This window comes from Mobula hypostoma, chromosome 20, assembly GCF_963921235.1.
Source record: "Mobula hypostoma chromosome 20, sMobHyp1.1, whole genome shotgun sequence".
NCBI lineage: Eukaryota > Metazoa > Chordata > Chondrichthyes > Myliobatiformes > Myliobatidae > Mobula > Mobula hypostoma.
Genome location: NC_086116.1, coordinates 54,297,989 through 54,318,712, shown reverse-complemented (window position 1 = coordinate 54,318,712; position 20,724 = coordinate 54,297,989). Strand labels below are relative to the sequence as shown.

Here is a 20,724-nt window from a genome sequence, read left to right as displayed (position 1 = left end):
CTGTCACAAGAGGAACATTCCACTATTTTGCTTGCTATCCCTATTTTCCTAGCTGAGCAGACATAAAGAAAGAAAAACAATAAGCTTTTCTTTCCTTAACTTTCTCTGAGTCAAGCCTCTCTTCACTGAAACCTCAAAGAGCTAAATCCTATGATTACTGTGACTATGAGTGGACTCTGACCATGTCCACTCAGACGACGGCCCGTGTGCTTGCTCCTGCCTTCCCTTAATTTGTTTTTACTGATCAATCCTAAATGCTGATTGGTCACTGGTCAAATCGCTATAATGATGATGATCCCAATATGCCCTGAATATCTTAGTAACCAGAAATCTATCATCTCTGTTTTGAATGAACTTTGTGACTGAACTTCCACAGTCCTGTTGAGCAAAGAATTTCGAAGATTCACCACCCTCTGAATGAAGGAATGAAGAGTCATATGGCAGAGAAATAAGACCACCACCCACTGTGTACAGAAATCCTGCACTATACCAATTTGATTCTTTCCACACATCTTATCTACCACTCACCTGCACGTAAGAGCAATTTACAGTGGCCTATTAACCTATGAAATGACACATCTTTTGGATTTGGGAGGAAAGCACAGCATTTGAAAAAAATCCAAATGACGAGAAACTCAATACAGATAGGACTGGAAGTAAGGAGTGAACCTGGATTACTGGAGCAGTGCAGTGAAGCAGCAGCTCTGATAGCTACACCCTCCATTTCACGTGAAAACTGGTTTGCTGCATATTCTGAGATTGTGACCTACAGCTTTAGACACCTCAGCCAATCTGTGCGTCCAACCTGTTGAGGTAAATGGATGCTCACACCATCAGACTGGAGGCCACCTTTACAGAATATGAGGTGCTGGCCCTCTAACTCAAGTTTGGTCCTATTGTAGCAGTAGAGGAGACCATGGACGGACGTTATAGAATGGGAATGGGTGGCCACTGGGAGATCCTGACTGTTGCAGAGGACAGAGCAAGGTACCCATTGAAATGGGTCTCCCAGTCTGCGTCAGGTCTCACCGACATAGGGGAGTCCGGACCAGGAGCAGCAGATACAATAGGGTCTCATGGTAGCACAACAATCTACAGCACCAGCGATCAGCATTTAGGGTTCAATTCTCACCGCTGTCTGTAGTTCTTTCCATGACTGTGTGGGGTTCTGCTGGGTACGCTGGTTCTTCCCACATTCCAATCATGCAACAGGTTACACTCAGTGAGTTGTGAAGAAGAGTGACACTTGCCGGCTGCCCCCAGGACATCCTCAGACACTGTTGGTCATTGACGCAAACAACAAATATAATTATTGCTTTTCATCTGTAGGAAGAGGTGCAGTCGGCATTTCAGGCCGAGACCCTTCGTCAGGACTAACGGCCTGAAATGTCGACTGCACCTCTTCCTACAGATGCTGCTTGGCCTGCTGCGTTCACCAGCAACTTTGATGTATGTTGCTTGAATTTCCAGCATCTGCAGAATTCCTGGTGATTGCTTTTCATATTGTGACGGGGTCCTGAATTACCCCTAAGGACTGTGCTTTTGGAAAGAGAGAGAGAGAGGTGTTCAGCACAGACACCTTGTTAAAAGAGAGACAAAGAAAGAGAGAGTGAGGCGAAGACTGCTTTGAGATGGTGTTATGGTTTTTCGGCAGCATTTTTACTCTTTTGCAAGGACACTAGCAGCTTCCAAGTTCTTACAGAGAGAGGAGAGGAGCTGCTTGATGGACAACTGGTTATCAGCACGGTGAGATAAATAGAAGGTCAGCTGTTAGACCTACAGACACATGGTTTTGGACACTGAGTGAGCTTTGTTGTGCCCACAGAAAAGGTGGGTTTTGGAGGATTGATCAGGCGGATCAATCAGTGGCTCTCACAGTGTGAAAAGGGTGTGACCAGTGGGGAGTTATTCGTGTGTCCAACACTTGCCTGGGTTGATAATTCCAATACAGATGAATGGTCCCCTTTGTTGTGGTAACAGTCGGTGACTTCTAAAGGATTTCGGAGGACAACGGGGAGATCGACGGTGTCAGCTCACCTGAAGACTCAAATCTCTCCCCCTCTCTCTCTCTTCATCACTACTCAACTCAATACCACGAACTGAACTGAACTTTACTCATCATCGTAAGACTATCTATTTAACCCTAGACTTGAAGAAGCTTGGTTTTCATATATTTTCACACTTACTTATATATATAATCATTGCTAACCTGTTTGATATATCTGCATTTATATTACTGTATTGCTTAGTTACTAATAAATACCATTAGTTAATACTGGACTCCAAAGTGTTTTCCATTTCTGCTGGTTCTTTAATCTGTCATGGGGTATGTGACAAAACTGGGGACTCATTCGGGATATGAACAAATTGGAAAGCGTGCCTTTGGTTCTTTAACCCATCACAGGGTATGTGACAATATGCATGCGATAAATAAAGCCAATTTTTAGATCCTTAAACTTTAATTAACCGCAACAAACTCAGAGGTAAATGCTACCTCACCTGGAAGAACTGCTTAGGCCCCTGAATGGTGGTGAGGGAAAATGTGTAGGAGAGGGTATAGCACTTGTCACAGCCACAGGACTAAGCACCAGGAGGGAGATCAATGGGGAGGGACAAGTGGCCAAGAGAGTCATGTAGAGAATGATTCCTGCAGAAATCTTGGATGCATTTCCCTGACTGCAAGCATATTATTTTGCAATTAGACCAAAACCTTACATGATACTACAGCAAGTTATCTTTATTTTCTTTATTTTCACACTCAATCCTTTCACAATGAAGACCAACATACTATTTACCTTCATAACTATTTGCTGTGTTGCCTACTGGTTTTCAATTACTACAAGAGCAACTAGATCCTTTTGAACAACAGTGACAGCGCAAGCACGTGGACGTCAGCGAGTCAGACTGGTGCGAAGAGTTTGAAAGCAGACAGCTTTAAAGAGCGGGCGTTTTGAGGGGGACTGAGTAGGAGAACTTTGGTTCAACGGGCCCAGGAAAAGTAGGTTATCTGTGAAGAATAGAAACAGCAAGTATGCCTATGAGGCCGATGTTCTGTACTGGGTGTCAGATGTGGGAAGTCCGGGAGACTCCCAGCCTCCCGGACAGCCGCATCTGCACCAGGTGCATCAAGTTGCAGCTCCTTAGGGACCGCGTTAGGGAACTGGAGATGCAGCTCGCTGACCTTCGTCTGGTCAGGGAGAGTGAGGAGGTGATAGAGAATAGGCAGGTAGTCACACCGGGGCCTCGGGAGACAGGTAAGTGGGTAACAGTCAGGAGAGGGAAAGGCAGAGGTCAGATACAGGAGAGTACCCCTGTGGCTGTCCCTCTTAATAATAAATACTCATGTTTGAGTACTGTTGGGGCGGACGGCCTACCTGGGGGAATCAACAGTGGCCGCGCCTCTGGCCCTGTGGCTCAGAAGGGTAGGGAAAGAAAGAAGGCAGCAGTAATAGGGGACTCTATAGTTAGGGGGGCAGACAGGCGATTCTGTGGATGCAAGAAAGATTCTGCGGATGGTAGTTTGCCTCCCAGGTGCCAGGGTCCGGGATGTTTCTGATCGCATCCGTGATATCCTGAAGTGGGAAGGTGAACAGCCAGAGGTTGTATTTATTGGTACCAACGACATAGGTAGGAAAAGGAAGGAGGTCCTGAAAACAGATTACAGGGAATTAGGAAGGAAGTTGAGAAGCACCTCAAAGGTAATCATCTTGGGATTAATGCTTGGACCACGCGGCAGTGAGTATAGGAATAGAGTGAGGTGGAGGATAAATGCGTGGCTGAGAGATTGGAGCAGGGGGCAGGGATTCAGATTTCTGGATCATTTGGGACCTCTTTTGGGGCAGGTGTGACCTGTACAAAAAGGATGGGTTGTATTTGGATCCCAGGGATACCAATATCCTAGCAGGGAGGTTTGCTAAGGCTACTGGGGAGAGTTTAAACTAGAATTACTGGAGGATGGCAACCGAACTGAAGAAATGGAGGAAGGGGCTGTTGGTTCACAAATAGAGAAAGCTTGGAGACAGTGAGAGAGAAAGGATAGGCAGGTGATAGAGAAGGGATGTGCTCAGACCAATGGTTTGAGATATGTCTATTTTAATGCAAGAAGTATCATGAACAAAGCGGATGAGCTTACAGCATGGATCAGTACCTGGAGCTATAACATTGTGGCCATTACAGAGACTTGGAAGGTTCAGGGGCAGGAATGGTTACTTCTAGTGCCAGGCTTTAGATGTTTCAGAAAGGACAGAGAGGGAGGCAAAAGAGGTGGGTGTGTGGCACTGCTGATTAGAGATAGTGTCACGACTGCAGAAAAGGAGGATGTCATGGAGGGGTTGTCTACTGAGTCTCTGTGGGTGGAAGTTAGAAACAGGAAGGGGTCAATAACTCTACTGGGTGTTTTTACAGACCACCCAATAGTAACAGGAACATTAAGGAGCAAATAGGGAGACAGGTTCAGAAAAGGTGTAATAATAACAGGTTTGTCGTGGTGGGAGATTTTAATTTCCCCAATACTGATTGGCATCTCCCTAGACCAAAGGGTTTGGATGGGGTGGAGTTTGTCAGATGTGTTCAGGAAGGTTTCCTGACACAATATGTAGATAAGCCTACAAGAGGAAAGGTTGTACTTGGTCTGGTATTGGGAATTGAACCTAGTCAGGTGTCAAGTCTCTCAGTGGGAGAGCATTTTGGAGATAGTGATCACAATTCTGTCTCCTTTACCATAGCATTGCAGAGGGATAGGAACAGTTAAGTTAGGAAAGTGTTTAATTGGAATAAGGGGAAATATGAAGCTATCAGGCAGGAACTTGGAAACATAAATTGGGAACAGATGTTTTTAGGGAAATGTACGGCAGAAATGTGGCAAATGTTCAGGGGATATTTGAGTGGCGTTCTGCATAGGTACGTTCCAATGAGACAGGGAAAGGATGGTAGGGTACAGGAACCATGGTGTAGAAAGACTTTTGAAAATTTTATCAAGAATAAAAGAAAAGCTTACAAAAGGTTCCAAAAACAAGGTAATGATAGTAATCTAGAAGATTATAAGGCAAGCAGGAGTTTAAGAATGAAATTAGGAGAGCCTGAAGGGGCCATGAGCAGGCCTTGGCAAGCAGGATTAAGGAAAACCCCAAGGCATTCTACAAGTATGTGAAGAGCAAGAGGATATGACGTGAGAGATTAAGACCAATCAAGTGTGACAGTGGAAAAGTGTGTATGAAACCAGAGGAGACAGCAGAGATACTTAATGAATACTTTGCTGCAGTATTCACATGGAAAAGGATCTTGGCGATTGTAGGGATGACTGACAGCAGATTGAAAAGCTTGAGGATATAGACATTAAGAAAGAGGATGTGCTGGAGCTTTTGGAAATATCAAGTTTGATGAGTCTCCGGGTCCAGATAAAATGTATTCCAGGCTACTGTGGGAGGTAGGGGAGGAGACTGTTGAGCTTCTGGTAATGATCTTTGTATCATCATTGGGTCTGGAGAGGTTCCGGAGGATTGGAGGGTTGCAGATGTCGTTCCCTTATTCAGAATGGGAGTAGAAGTAGCCCAGGAAATTATAGGCCAGTGAGTCTTACTTCAGTGGTTGGTAAGTTGATGGAAAAGATCTTGAGAGGCAGGATTTATGAACATTTGGAGAGGCATAATATGTTTAGGAATAGTCAGCATGGCTTTGTCAAAGGCAGGTCGTAGCTTACGAGCCTGATTGAATTCCTTGAGGATGTGACTAAACACAGTGATGAAGGCAGAGCAGTAGATGTAGTGTATATGGACTTCAGCAAGGCATTTGATAAGGTACCCCATGCAAGGCTTATTGAGAAAGTAAGGAAGCATGGGATCCAAGGGGTTTGCTTGCCCACAGAAGGCAAAGAGTGTTGTAGACAGGTCATGGAGGTCAGTGACCAGTGGAGTGCCTCAGGGATCTGTTCTGGGACACCTACTCTTTGTGATTTTTATAAATGACCTGGATGAGGAAGTGGAGGGATGGGTTAGTAAATTTGCTGATGACACAAAGGTTGGATGTGTTGTGGATAGTATAGAGGGCTGTCAGAGGTCACAGCCGGACATCGATAGGACGCAAAACTGGGCTGAGAAGTGGCAGATAGAGTTCAACCCAGATAAGTGTGAGTAAGTTCATTTTGGTAATACAGTTTTAATGGTAAGACTCTTGGCAGTGTGGAGGATCAGAGGGATCTTGGGGTCCAAGTCCATAGGACACTCGAAGCTGCTGCGCAGGTTGCCTCTGTGGTTAAGAAGGTGTACGGTGTATTGGCCTTTATCAACCATGGGACTGAGTTGAAGAGCTGAGAGGTAATGTTACAGCTATATAGGACACTGGTCAGTCCCCACTTGGAGTACCGTGCTCAGTTCCTGTCACCTCACTACAGGAAGGATGTGGAATCTATCGAAAGGGTGCAGAGGAGATCTGCAACGATTTTCCTGGATTGTGGAGCGTGCCTTTATGAGAATAGGTTGAGTGAACTCGGCCTTTTCTCCTTGGAGTGGCAAGGATGAGAGGTGACCTGATAGAGGTGTATAAGATGATGAGAGGCATTGATCGTGTGGATAGTCAGAGGCTTTTTCCCAGGGCTGAAATGGCTAAATCCAGAGGGGACAGTTTTAAGCTGCCTGAATGTAGGTACAGAGGAGATGTCAGGGGCAAGTTTTTTTTACATAGAGAGTGGTGAGTGTGTGGAATGGGCTGCCGGCGACCGTGGTGGAGGCGGAAATGATAGGGCATTTTAGGAGACTCCTAGATAGGTACATGGAGCTTAGAAAAATAGAGAGCTATGGGTAACCCTAGATAATTTCTAAAGTAAGTACATGTTCGGCACAGCACTGTGGGCTGAAGGGCCTGTACTGTGCTGTAGGTTTTCTATGTTTCTATGTAATACTTTCCAATACAGTATATCACCATTTAATATTCTTCTGTTTTACACAACATTGTGGATGAAATCGAATATTTTGACATTTTATTTCATTTCCATGTTCTGTCCATTCACCGAGCTTTCCAAATTCTCTTAAAAAGTATGTCATCAGCTTTAAAGTGCTTTGGGATTCTTTCAAAATGCAGGTCTTCTTTTTTTCCTCTTTCTATTATTATCTTTAATTAACTTGTCTATTATATATTGCTTATAATTTCTCAAATTGCTATTTTGTACAATTCCCTTGATTTCCCTCTTTATAGCTTTCATTTAACCTGTACATTCCTCTTGCTATTATTTTTCTTTAATTAAAAAATATTTGCAGCCCAGTTACCTGTTCCACTAGGATCAGAACACTAATTTAAGTGGAATCTGATACCTGGATAATTTCATTCCTTCTTATTATCCTACAATCCTGAAATGCAAACCACTCTTTGAGTTCAATATTCAAATCTGAACTAGTCACCTCTACGTCAATTTGTAAATCATACAGGTAGATGCACAGAGTTATTACTCTTGAGAGAGTTGATTTTAATCTTAACCCAAACTCTTCACACTTTTTCAGCAGATTCTCATTTACAACCATAGAATCATAGAACACTACAGCACAGAAAACAGGCCAGTCGGCCCTTCTAGTCCGTGCCCAAACTTTATTCTGTTAGTCCCATTGACCTGCATCCAGTCCATAACCCTCCAAGACCTCTCCCATCCATGCACCTATCCAATTTATTCTTAAAATTTAAGAGTGAGCCTGCATTTACCACGTCAGATGGCAGCTCGTTCCACACTCCCACCACTCTCAGAGTGAAGAAGTTCCCCCTAATGTTTCCCCTAAACCTTTCCCTTTTCATCCTAAAGCCATGTCCCCTCGTATTTTTCTCTCCTAATCTAAGTGGAAAGAGCCGATTCACATTTACTCCGTCTATACCCCTCATAATTTTGTAAACCTCTATCAAATCTCCCCTCATTCTTCTACGCTCCAAGGAATAAAGTCCTAACCTGTTCAATCTTTCCCTCTAACTCAACTCCTGAAGACCCGGCAACATCCTAGTAAATCTTCTTTGCACTCTTTCAATCTTATTGATATCCTTCCTATAGATAGGTGACCAGAACTGTACACAATACTCCAAATTTGGCCTCACCAATGTCTTATACAACCTTCCCATAACATCCCAACTCCTATATTCAATACTTTGATTTATGAATGCTAGGATGCCAAAAGTCCTCTTTACAACCCTGTCTACCTGTGACGCCACTTTCAGTGAATTATGTAACTGAACTCCCAGATCTCTTTGCTTCTCCGCACTTCTCAGTGCCCTACCATTTTCTGTGCATGTCCTACCTTGATTTGTCCTTCCAAAATGCAACACCTCACACTTGTTTGTATTAAATTCCATCTGCCATTTTCTGGCCCATTTTTCCAGTTGGTCCAGATCCCTCTGCAAGCATTGAAAGCCTTCTCACTGTCTACAACGCCTCCAACCTTAGTGTCTTCAGCCAACTTGCTGATCCAATTTACCACATTTCTAGTAACAATTGAGATAAATTATGCAATACATGTAATTTTGCTTAACCCTTAGTTTATTACATGCATCGTTGTTTTTTTCTGTTATTTAAATGTCTGTAACTATGCTTATTTTTCTTTTCATGTTCATCACTAATTTAATTTTTATCATTCACTTCAGTCCTTTTACAATTTTACATTCCATTATTTCATTATGAGCCAGCTTTACTCTCCATTTTAAGTTTTTTTAATGCTACTGATCCCTTTTCAAAATATTTTTCATTGCTCCTTTGCCCTATTTATGTTACTTAGTTCCATTTTCATTCTCTCATGCTTTTTTCTCTCACTCTGTTAATTTCCTCTATTAGTTCCTCTGCCTTATTCTGTGTTTTGGTTGATTTCCTATTGATAAATCGAGCAGATATTCCTCTCATTTTTGCAGCAAGTAAGAGAGACGCCATGTACATACTGTAAATGTTCCACTTCCTTAATCCTTTTCACTATCTAATTGAATCAGCTTATTTTAAATGAGTTTTAATCTCCTCAGGCTGGAAACTATTTCAAGCATTAAATGTGAGTGAAAATTGCATTGGCTTGGTTCTGCAGACACCCAGTTTTGTAGCATGCTTTATGTGCAGCAATATATGTAGATTTTAAATGCATAGCATATTAGCCAATCTGCTAGAAAATCTGCAAATCTGCCAAAAAGCATAGTGGAGTCCTTCTCCAGCCTCTCTTCGGGCCTGCAACAGAAACAGGTGGCCATATTTATCAGAGTGGGCTCTGCAGCCAGCAGGTAATGGCACACCCAAATTCAGAATGGGATGGTGCAGGTTTCAATACAGGTGGAAGTTAACAAAAGCACACTTACATCAGTGAAACTGAGTCTATCAAAACTCTATTTGATGCCCATAGACATAGACAGTGCTATCATGAAGCAGCAGCTGATGGCTGGTATATCATATGACCTGGCCTAAAGGATCACACACAAAATGCTGGAGGAACTCAGCAGACATGGCAACATCTATGGAAAAGAGTCTCTTTTCCATTGATGCTGCCTGGTCTGCTGAGTTCTTCCAGCATTTTGTGTGTGCTGCTTGGATTTCCAGTATCTGCAGATTTTCTCTTGTTTGTGATTGGCCTAAAGGATGTCTTGTTCAAAGACAGCTTGAGTGGTCCTGTGCAAAAAGAATTTGCTGCCCTCCACTGGGGTGACTGCACTGCTCTGTCATCACAGGCACTCTCATAGTAGATCTAAGGTTAACACGGTGAGAATGCTGATACTCAGGATTTGGTGCAATTGTTGGTTCAGGGCTGCTTGCAGTCAACTTTCAATACCATCTACTGAGTCATCTACTAGAAAGAGCAATGTTCTGCCACGACTGCTGCTTGTTTTCCAGTTACTTGCTTCTACCACATGTAGGGAGGGCAAATAAACTCGGGAAGCGGTCATTACAGGTGCATACTAACGATAGATTGTATATTTGAATTGGCTTCAACCGTTTCTTGTTTCTGTTAACTTAAATGAACTCTGCTTTGTTTGGCTGTGCTGAAGAGGTAAAAGTGATTGTTTGTAAGGATGGAACACAATGCAGCGCATCACAATTTGCATGCAGCGTTAGTGTGAATTTAGCTCTATCACAGCAGTAAGCTCTCAGTGATTATGTTAACATCAGCATGATGTTCCAGATAATTGCAGAACATCAAGAAAGCTCACCTCTGTCCCAGGATACTGACGGACTTTTACCGCTGTACCATTAAGAGCACACTCACCAACTGTATCTCAGTGTGGTATGGCAATTGTCCCGTATCGGACTGCAAAGCACTCCAGCGTGTGGTGAAAACTGCCCAGTGGATTATCGGCACCCAATTTCCCACCATTGAGAACATCTACCATAAACACTGCCTGGGCAGGGTGAAGAGCATTATCAAAGATGCATCTCTCCCTAACCATGGACTTTTTACTCTCCTCCCATCCGGTAGACGCTATAGGAGCCTCCACTCCCGCACCAGCAGGCACAGGAAGAGCTTCTTCCCTGAGGCTGTGACCCTGCTGAACCTCACATCACAGCGCTAAGCAGTATTGCACCCATATTGTACTGTCTTCAGCTTTTATAGCCTTCCTCACTGTCCACTAGACCCCCAATCCTGGTATCATCTACAAATTTGCTGATCCTGTTAACCGCATTATCATTCAGATCATTGATATAGATGACAAACAATGAAGGACCCAGCACCGATTCCTGTGACACATCACTTGTCACAGGCCTCCAGTTAGAGAGGCAACCCTCTACTACCACTCTCCAGCTTCTCCCATGAAGCCAATGTCTAATCCTATTTACTACCTTATCCTGAATTCCAACCAACCGAACCTTCCTGACCAGCCTCCCATATGCGACCTTGTCAAATGCCTGACTAAAGTCCATGTAGGCAACCACCACTGCCTTGCCTTCATGCACTTTCCTGGTAACTTCCTAGAAAAACTCTCTAAGATTGGTTAGACATGACGTTCATGCACAAAGCCATGCTGACTATCCTTAATCAGTCCAATCCTATCCAAATACTTATAAATCCTGTCCCTTAGAAAATCAAAGAGCAGTTTGAGGAAGTAACTAATAGGGCATACACAATTCTAGGTTCAATCAATAAAGCAGTAGAACAGAAAAACAGTACAGCCACTCTGAAGCTTTATAAAATACTGGCCTGGCCTCAAATGATTTCTTCATTATAGGAATAATGTAGAGGCATTAGAGAAGATTATTAGAGATGATTCCTGGAAAGAAGGATGTCAATTATAATTATAAAATGGAGAGGTTGTTCTTTTTTTTTGAAGACTTTGTGAAATTTGATAGAAATATATATATTGGTGAAAGGTATTGACAGAATGGATAGTGGGATACTGTTCTTGTTGGCTGCAGGATTGAAGCTGAGATCACAGCTATATAACAAAAGAGAAGAAAATGAAAATGTCTTGTGCAGTGTGTGGTTGGAATTTGGATCACACTGCTCGCAGATATAGTAGAGGCAGGTTCCATTGTTGTCTCCATGAAGAGCAGTACAACGTGACTAAAGTTTGGGTGAACTTGTTCCTTAAGTGTATTTGCTGCAGTGTCCCCTAAAAGCAGTTGCTTCAGCAGTTGGGGCTCATAAGCTGTGGTGGGCAGCTTATCTAGGGGAAGGAAAACTCTGATCTCAAACCTCCATTGCCTTGTGGCTATACCCACTCATGGGGAAGACTTTGGGAGTAAACCCTGAGGGAAAAAATCCAGAGCTGGAGTCACTAGGAGGTTGAGTTTAACACTAACTGTCAACTTCAGCAATGTGGCTGGTGCCAAACTGTATCGGTCTCTGCCATTCCTTTGGGTTCATCAGATGCATGAAGAGGGGCAGCTTGCTCTCCACATTGTACTGCCCAGGCTTGCGTATCTAGACAGCTCGGACACAACACCTATGGTCGACCCTGACTGACGGAGGCCTCGTTAGAGGGAGGGTCCTGCATCACACTGAGAAAGATTGAGCAGTGTTGGGAAATGTCAAAGCATTGCTAGTAAGTCACTGCTTTTCACTGAGGTTGATTTTGCTTTCAACCTAATAGTTAGAATCATAGTTTTCATACCATCATGAAATAAAAGTAAGAAAGAAACAAATTTTTGTGGGATGGCAAATTAGATGAGAGTCTTCCACAGTCCCCATCAATTATTCAAGTTGGAAAAGTCCGCAAATTGTAATTGGAGCTGCTTTCTGAATTTCTTTTGCTGTTATCGCATGATGGAAGTCATGTCCACTGTGCCTCTGGAAGGAATACACACTGTAATTGTGGGACAAGCTCTTCGATCACTGAGAAAGTGTGATTGAGGAGAAGCTTGCAATGGCTTTCACTGTGACAAATAGGACAGAGACCCCCAAGGAGGCTGCCACAATCAGAATTGTCTCCTTTCTTGAAGATAATTAAGGTTATCCAAGATGTGGATGATAAATTTGCAGATTCACAACTGAAGTTCTATACCGTTAAGTTTTAGAAGTTGAAGATGAAGGATACTATCTGCTCCAAGGTCTTGTTAATTTTGAGGTAAGATTTGGCCTTCACAACTTCTAATCAGTCAGGATTTGCAGCAAGACAGGACAAAATAAGATCACAATATAGAGGACTGTGAAATCACCTACTTTGATAGGACATCTTGAAAGTAACATCTTTCAAAAGATAGATTATAGCTTACAACCGGCATGGACAGCACTCTGTGGCTAGTCCTGTATGAACTCTATTTCATTCTCTTAGATCATCTGTCTTTATTATAATTCTCTGATGATGAAACTCTCTTGACAGCTGCATTTGACATGTCATTCTTCTTCTGAATCATGACACATCAGCTGAAGGAGATTAGACTGCATTCAGTGTATTTCCTGCACCTTTGCTCTCAACCTTTTTTCTCCTGGATACACCATGGATGGAATTCCCCTGGTCCTTGTCTGCTAATCTTACAAGCCCCTACGCTCAATGGACCTTCCCAATTTCCATCAGGTTCAACAAGATTCCATACTAGCAACATCGACTCCTTAATCTGTCCCTTTCAGCATTTTCAAGGGGCCTTCCCCTTGGTAACACTCTTGCATCTCCTGCCTTGTGTTGAACTTTTTCATGAACTGTAGGAAATGCAACATCTGCTCTGTTATTTCAGTGTCTAAAAATGGCTTTGATGAGAACTGGAGAAAGAGCGATAAAACTCTGTCTTCACCAGTAGTTGCGATCATATTCCTTAAACTGTGCAAAGAAATTGTAATTGGAAACCTGTTAGCTTAGCATCAGGGGTAAGTAAGTTGCTGAAAAGCATTTTGAGGGATAGGGTATACAAAAACTTGAAAAGGTAGGGTTGCTTTGTGGTGATCAGCATAGTTTTGTTTGTAGGAGATCTTGTCATACCAATTTGATTAAGTTTTTTGAAAAAGTGACCAAGAAAGTTGTTGACAGCAGGATGGCAGACATAGTAGTCATAGTCATAGTCATACTTTATTGATCCCGGGGGAAATTGGTTTTCATTACAGTTGCACCATAAATAATTAAATAGTAATAAAACCATAAAAAATTAAATAGTAACATGTAAATTATGCCAGTAAATAAGTCCAGGACCAGCCTATTGGCTCAGGGTGTCTGCCCCTCCAAGGGAGGAGTTGTAAAGTTTGATGGCCACAGGCAGGAATGACTTCCTATGACGCTCTGTGTTGCAGCTCAGTGGAATGAGTCTCTGGCTGAATGTACTCCTGTGCCCACCCAGTACCTTATGTAGTGGATGGGAGACATTGTCCAAGATGGCATGCAACTTGGACAGCATCCTCTTTTCAGACACCACCGTGAGAGAGTCCAGTTCCATCCCCACAACATCACTGGCCTTACGAATGAGTTTGTTGATTCTGTTGGTGTCTGCTACCCTAGGTCCATATGGTCTTTAGTAAGGCCTGTGTTAAGGTTCTGCATGGAAAGTTAGACATGGACTGTTAATGAAATCTAGATGGCATGGGATCTAGGAAGAGCTGGCTAAACGGGTACACAAATGGCAAAACGGTAGGAAGCAGAGGGTGAGGCTGGAAGATTGGCTCATGAACTGGAGGCCCTTGGCAAGTGGTGTTCTGCAGGGGTCAGTGCTGGACCCATTATTATTTGTCACCTATATCAATGATTTAATTGAAAAGGTATAAGACACGGTTAGTTTGTTTGTAGGTAAGTGAAGATGGTTACTGAGGGATCCTGATCAGATAAGTAAATGGGTTGAGGAATGACAAATGGAATTTAATTCAGATTCCTTTACATTTTGAAAGGAAAAAAGAAGAAAGGACATGGAAGGTTGACAAGCCACAGTAGATGTAGTATATAGTGATTTCAGTAAGGCATTTGATAAGGTTCTAAACGGTTAGAACACCTGACATCCAAACAGTGCTAGCAAACTGGATACAAAATTGGTTGGATGGTAGAATGATGTTTCTCAAAGTAGAGGTCTGTGATTAGTAGTGTGCCCCAGGAGTCGGTGCTGGGACCAGTATTATTTGTCATCTATATAGACAATTTAGATGAGAAATATATGAGGAATAGTTAGTAAATTCGCAGATGACACTAAAATAAGTGGTGCTGTGGACAGTGAAGAACTGCAGATGGATCTTAGTTAGCTGGGCAGTGGGCTAAGGATTGGAAAATGCAATTTAACTCAGATAAGTGCAAAATGTTCCATTTTGGAAGGACAAAGCAAAGTTAAGATTTTTACATTGAACAGTAGGGTCCTGGATATTGTTGTAGAACAGAAGGACCTTAGAGTACAGATGCATAGTTCTCTTAAAGTGAAATCACATATAGACAGAGCAGTGAAGATTTTGGCACGTGGGCATACATCAGTTAAGCACTGAACACATAAGTTGGGAAACTATGTTGCAATCCTACGAAAAGTTCTTGAGGCCACACTTTGAGAATTGTATTCCGTTTTAGTAATTCACTGTTTACCACTGGCCCTTTAAACTTACCACGGTTCTATTTTTCATGCTCCCTTTACATTCAATAGGTTCTCCAGAAATTTTATAATGTAACATCTGAAAAAAGTTGATTAAAAGTATGTTTGTGTATTGACGGGAGTATAGTAGTCCGACATTACCTGCAAATACTGAATTATCCAATATTTTTCATTAGCACAAAAATTACAACAATCTGACATAAAACTAAACCCAACAGTCTCATTTTTCACATTGCCCAATGCAAAGAAAAGTTAATGAAAATTCCTACCTGTGAGAGGAAAAGTTATCATAGGATCCAACTGTGTAATGCCTGAAGAGTCTCTTTGTTCGGTCTTCACGAGTTTCTGAAAAAAAGTTGAAGACTTAAATTGGGAAAGGGAGAGTGGGAAGCAAAGAAACAATAGAGTAATCACCGGAAATACCAGCACAAAAAGCATTCACAATGTTGCCATTGATAGCACAATGAACCAAAGAGAAAGGGACAAAAAAGATTCCAGAATAAACTTCAGAGGCTGAAGGATCTGCATGGCAAAATAAGAATTAAATAATCTAGTTCATTGTTCTGCTTACAAAAGGGACACAAAAAATAAAACGAACAAAGAAACAACACAATAGAAAATAGGGGAAAGGGGCCAATAGTCTGAATAACAGAGGCAACAGAGTGAACTCGGCCTTTTCTCCTTGGAGCGACGGAGGATGAGAGGTGACCTGATAGAGGTGCACAAGATAACGAGAGGCTTTAATCATATGGATAGGCAGAGGCTTATTCCCAGGACTGAAATGGCTAGCACGAGAGGGCACAGTTTTAAGGTGCATGGAAGTCGGTACAGAGGAGCTGTCAGGGGTAAGTTTTTTACACAGAGAGTGGTGAGTGTGTGGAATGGGCTGCCAGCGGCGGTAGTGGAGGTGGAAACAATAGGGTCTTTTAAGAGACTCCTGGATGGATACATGGAGCTTAGTAAAATAGAGGGCTATGGGTAAGCCTAGGTAGTTCTAAGGTAGGGACATGTTCGGCACAGCATTGTGGGCTGAAGGGTCTGTATTGCGCTGTAGGTTTTCTATGTTTCTAAAAAGGAGAAAATAAATCCCATTATGAAAATACTCAGCAAAATTTAAAAAGTCAGTAAAACATATCAGAAAAGGAATTACAATTTTATTAAATTCTAAAAGACAAAAACAAACCACAGTGAATAGAGAGAGTGGAAAGTGATAGTAAACGTGACATGAATAAACTGAGGAGAGAAGTGTTTGATGACTGGCAAGGCCAAAGGGCTAGTTTCTGAGCGGCATGACCAGAACTTTATGCTAACCAGAGTGCCTGTTGCAAGAGAGACAGCACCTTAACATATAGGAACAGAGGGAGAAAACACCGGATAAAACAAATAGCACCAGAAAAACCTGATTGAGTTAAACATTACTCTGAGGTATATCGAATACAACACTCAATTTATTTTCCTTCTTCTTTATCCATATTCCCAAAGCACTCTTCTGCAAAAAAAGTTATCTTACCAGAGTTTCACTGCCTCACACTGTTAATCTATCATAATTTATTCTTCCAAATTAGGATGTTACCTCTTGATCATTTTTCTTAATAAACAAATGAACAAGTATAATGTTTTTGTGTTATTTATTTAATTGGGTTCCCTTTATCTAGTTTTAGGACCTACGTGAAGATCTGACCACATTTTGGGTCATATTTATGCAGAAATAGGAAAATTTCTAGCACTACTGTATCATTTTTGTGCTGGTATTTCACTGGTATAATATACTGTGCGGGTATTTCACTGGTTTGATGTGATGGTATTTCACTGGTTTAGTGTGCTGGTATGCTGGTATTTCACTGGTTTGATGTGATGGTATTTCACTGGTTTAGTGTGCTGGTATTTCACTGATTTGATGTGCTGGCATGCTGGTATTTCACTGGTTTAATGTGCTGGTATTTCACTGGTATAATATGCTGATATTTCACTGGTTTGATGTGATGGTATTTCACTGGTTTGATGTGATGGTGTGCTGGTATTTCACTGGTTTAATGTGCTGGTGTGCTGGTATTTCACTGGTTTAATGTGCTGGTATTTCATTGGTATAATATGCTGATATTTCACTGGTTTGATGTGATGGTATTTCACTGGTTTAATGTGCTGGTATGCTGGTATTTCACTGGTATAATGTGCTGGTATTTCACTGGTTTGATGTGATGGTATTTCACTGGTTCAATGTGCTGGTATTTCACTGGTTTAATGTGCTGGTATGCTAGTATTTCACTGGTTCAATGTGCTGGTATTTCACTGGTTTAATATACTGTGCTGGTATTTCACTGGTATAATGTGCTGGTATTTCACTGGTTTAATATACTGTGCTGGTATTTCACTGGTATAATGTGCTGGTATTTCACTGGTTTAATATACTGTGCTGGTATTTCACTGGTTTAATGTGCTGGTATGCTGGTATTTCACTGGTTCAATGTGCTGGTATTTCACTGGTTTAATATACTGTGCTGGTATTTCACTGGTATAATGTGCTGGTATTTCACTGGTTTAATATACTGTGCTGGTATTTCACTGGTATAATGTGCTGGTATTTCACTGGTTTAATATACTGTGCTGGTATTTCACTGGTTTGATGTGATGGTATTTCACTGGTTTAATGTGCTGGGTATTTCACTGGTCTGATGCGATGGTATTTGACTGGTATAATGTGCTGGTATTTCACTGGTTTGATGTGATGGTATTTCACTGGTTCAATGTGCTGGTATGCTGGTATTTCACTGGTGTAATGTGCTGGTATTTCACTGGTTTAATATACTGTGCTGGTATTTCACTGGTTCAATGTGCTGGTATGCTGGTATTTCACTGGTATAATGTGCTGGTATTTCACTGGTTCAATGTGCTGGTATGCTGGTGTTTCGCTGGTATGCTGGTGTTTCACTGGTTTAATATACTGTGCTGGTATTTTACGGGTTTAATCTACTGTGCTGATATTTCACTGGTAGAATATACTGTGCTGGTATTTCACTGGTTTGATGTGATGGTATTTCACTGGTTCAATATGCTGGTATTTCACTGGTTTAATGTGCTGGTATGCTGGTATTTTACTGGTATAATATGCTGATATTTCACTGGTTTGATGTGATGGTATTTCACTGGTTTAATGTGCTGGTATTTCACTGGTATAATGTGCTGGTATTTCACTGGTTTGATGTGATGGTATTTCACTGGTTAAATATGCTGGTATTTCACTGGTTTAATGTGCTGGTATGCTGGTATTTCACTGGTTCAATGTGCTGGTATTTCACTGGTTTAATATACTGTGCTGGTATTTCACTGGTATAATGTGCTGGTATTTCACTGGTTTAATATACTGTGCTGGTATTTCACTGGTTTGATGTGATGGTATTTCACTGGTTTAATGTGCTGGGTATTTCACTGGTCTGATGTGATGGTATTTCACTGGTATAATGTGCTGGTATTTCACTGGTTTGATGTGATGGTATTTCACTGGTTCAATGTGCTGGTATTTCACTGGTTTGATGTGATGACATTTCACTGGTTCAATGTGCTGGTATTTCACTGGTGTAATATACTGTGCTGGTATTTCACTGGTTTAATATACTGTGCTGGTATTTCACTGGTTCAATGTGCTGGTATGCTGGTATTTCACTGGTATAATATGCTGATATTTCACTGGTTTGATGTGATGGTATTTCACTGGTTTAATGTGCTGGTATTTCACCAGTATAATATGCTGGTATTTCACTGGTTTGATGTGATGGTATTTCACTGGTTCAATATGCTGGTATTTCACTGGTTTAATGTGCTGGTATGCTGGTATTTCACTGGTTCAATGTGCTGGTATTTCACTGGTTTAATATACTGTGCTGGTATTTCACTGGTATAATGTGCTGGTATTTCACTGGTTTAATATACTGTGCTGGTATTTCACTGGTTTGATGTGATGGTATTTCACTGGTTTAATGTGCTGGGCATTTCACTGGTCTGATGTGATGGTATTTCACTGGTATAATGTGCTGGTATTTCACTGGTTCAATGTGCTGGTATGCTGGTATTTCACTGGTGTAATATACTGTGCTGGTATTTCACTGGTTTAATATACTGTGCTGGTATTTCACTGGTTCAATGTGCTGGTATGCTGGTATTTCACTGGTATAATGTGCTGGTATTTCACTGGTTCAATGTGCTGGTATGCTGCTGTTTCACTGGTATAATATACTGTGCTGGTATTTCACTGGTGTAATATACTGTGCTGGTGTGATTCCAACCAGCAGAGGGTTTTCCTCTAATTCCCACTTTCTCCACTTTAGCTAGGGCGCCTTGATGTCGAGGGCAATCACTCTCACTTCACCTCTGGTATTCAGCTCTTTGTCCACGTTTGGAAGGTGATGAGGGTCAGGAGCTGAGGTCTGAGATCTGTTGATCTCAGTTTTCTGTACACGTAAAAGATGAGAAATTCACAGGCTTCTTGGACAGAGAGTTATGAGAAAATCATTACCCTCTTACTTTGAGAGTGCCCCCCCCGCTTCGAAACACTCAACCAGGGGAATCTACGTAGCCAAGGTATGACTCAGAAAGAGAACTGCAGAGATATATTTGGTAATGGTGCAACAGATCTGTGCTTGGACCTTGTTAGGGACTGATATCTACAGGTTAGAATGGAAAAAGAGATAAAGCTTTACATGAAACAGGCTAAACGAGTCATCAGCAGAAATTATTCTGTATCTTGTGCCTTTGTGTTAGAGAACTGAGCCTCTCTGCCTGCTGAGCAGGCTAAACTGAACAGATCTAAAACTTGGCGTGACAGATAAATCACTTTTCAAAATCTCTATCTACTTGCACTTAAAGATTCAAGATTGTTTAATGTCATTTCCAGTACACAAGTGTAAAGGAGGTGAAATAATTGTTGTTCTGGATCCGATGCAGAACCAGGAAAAACACAATAAGATAAAGAACACAATAATAATGAAAAAGCACAACAAATACAAATACATAAGATAGCTTACATGCATAGATTGTATGTCCATAAAATGACACCGGGCACAGGAGTATCTGTACATAAGGTGACTGACAGGAAATGATACAGCAGTGTGTTTGGATGTGTGGAGAGGTGGGTTTGTGGTTGGGGGTGTTAATCAGCAATATTACTTGGGGAAAGTAACTGGAATGGAAGAGTTTGGGAATTCTTCTTGTAAACCTCATTTATGTGTACTGCTCTGTCCAGATCTGATTCATTTTGCTTTCTGCTTTCACACTTATTCTGCTTTCATTTTCTTTGCATTCTTGTTTTTGTATTTATTTTGTTAAATACTCTCCACTCGTACAGGGAGTCATAGTGCGTGAGTCATACCCTTCCTGGTACCATACAGCACATTAAAACAAAACAGATGTAGACAGTTCTACATCTGACTGAGTAGTTTTTGATAGACGAGTGCAGAAGGAACTTTAATCTGCACTCAACCTGTACTGGTGGACGCAATATCATCACTTGATTTCTGAAATGGGAATTTGAATTTTCAGCAAAAGTATGCTCCATTTTGATGGGCCTAATGTAATTAGGTTATTGGACAGCAGGGGGCAGCATTATTTACATTTTAACCACCAGAATAATTATGCACACAGACTCAATTAATTTGTTTTTACTGACTTTCCACCTTATTACAAAGTGCGACGACTGGTCCAGTTGGACACTTAATTAAAAAGGCAATGCCAGACAAGTAACTTGCATAGTGATTGTGACCAAAACCTAGCTAGAGTAATTTCAAACCACTGTGCCCAAGCCCTCTTAAAAC

The 20,724-nt window shown here is 41.6% G+C and overlaps 1 protein-coding gene across 6 annotated transcripts in view; it reads right to left on the bottom strand.

The window, feature by feature from the left end:
* Positions 1-20,724, bottom strand: part of shank3a (SH3 and multiple ankyrin repeat domains 3a) — a 1,110,717-nt gene that overhangs the window by 277,420 nt on the left and 812,573 nt on the right. For all 6 annotated transcript variants that reach the window (XM_063072946.1, XM_063072949.1, XM_063072948.1 and 3 more), the window contains one exon: positions 15,190-15,265. In XM_063072946.1, the coding sequence (XP_062929016.1) occupies positions 15,190-15,265 (76 nt within the window). The remainder of the gene's footprint in view (positions 1-15,189; positions 15,266-20,724) is intronic.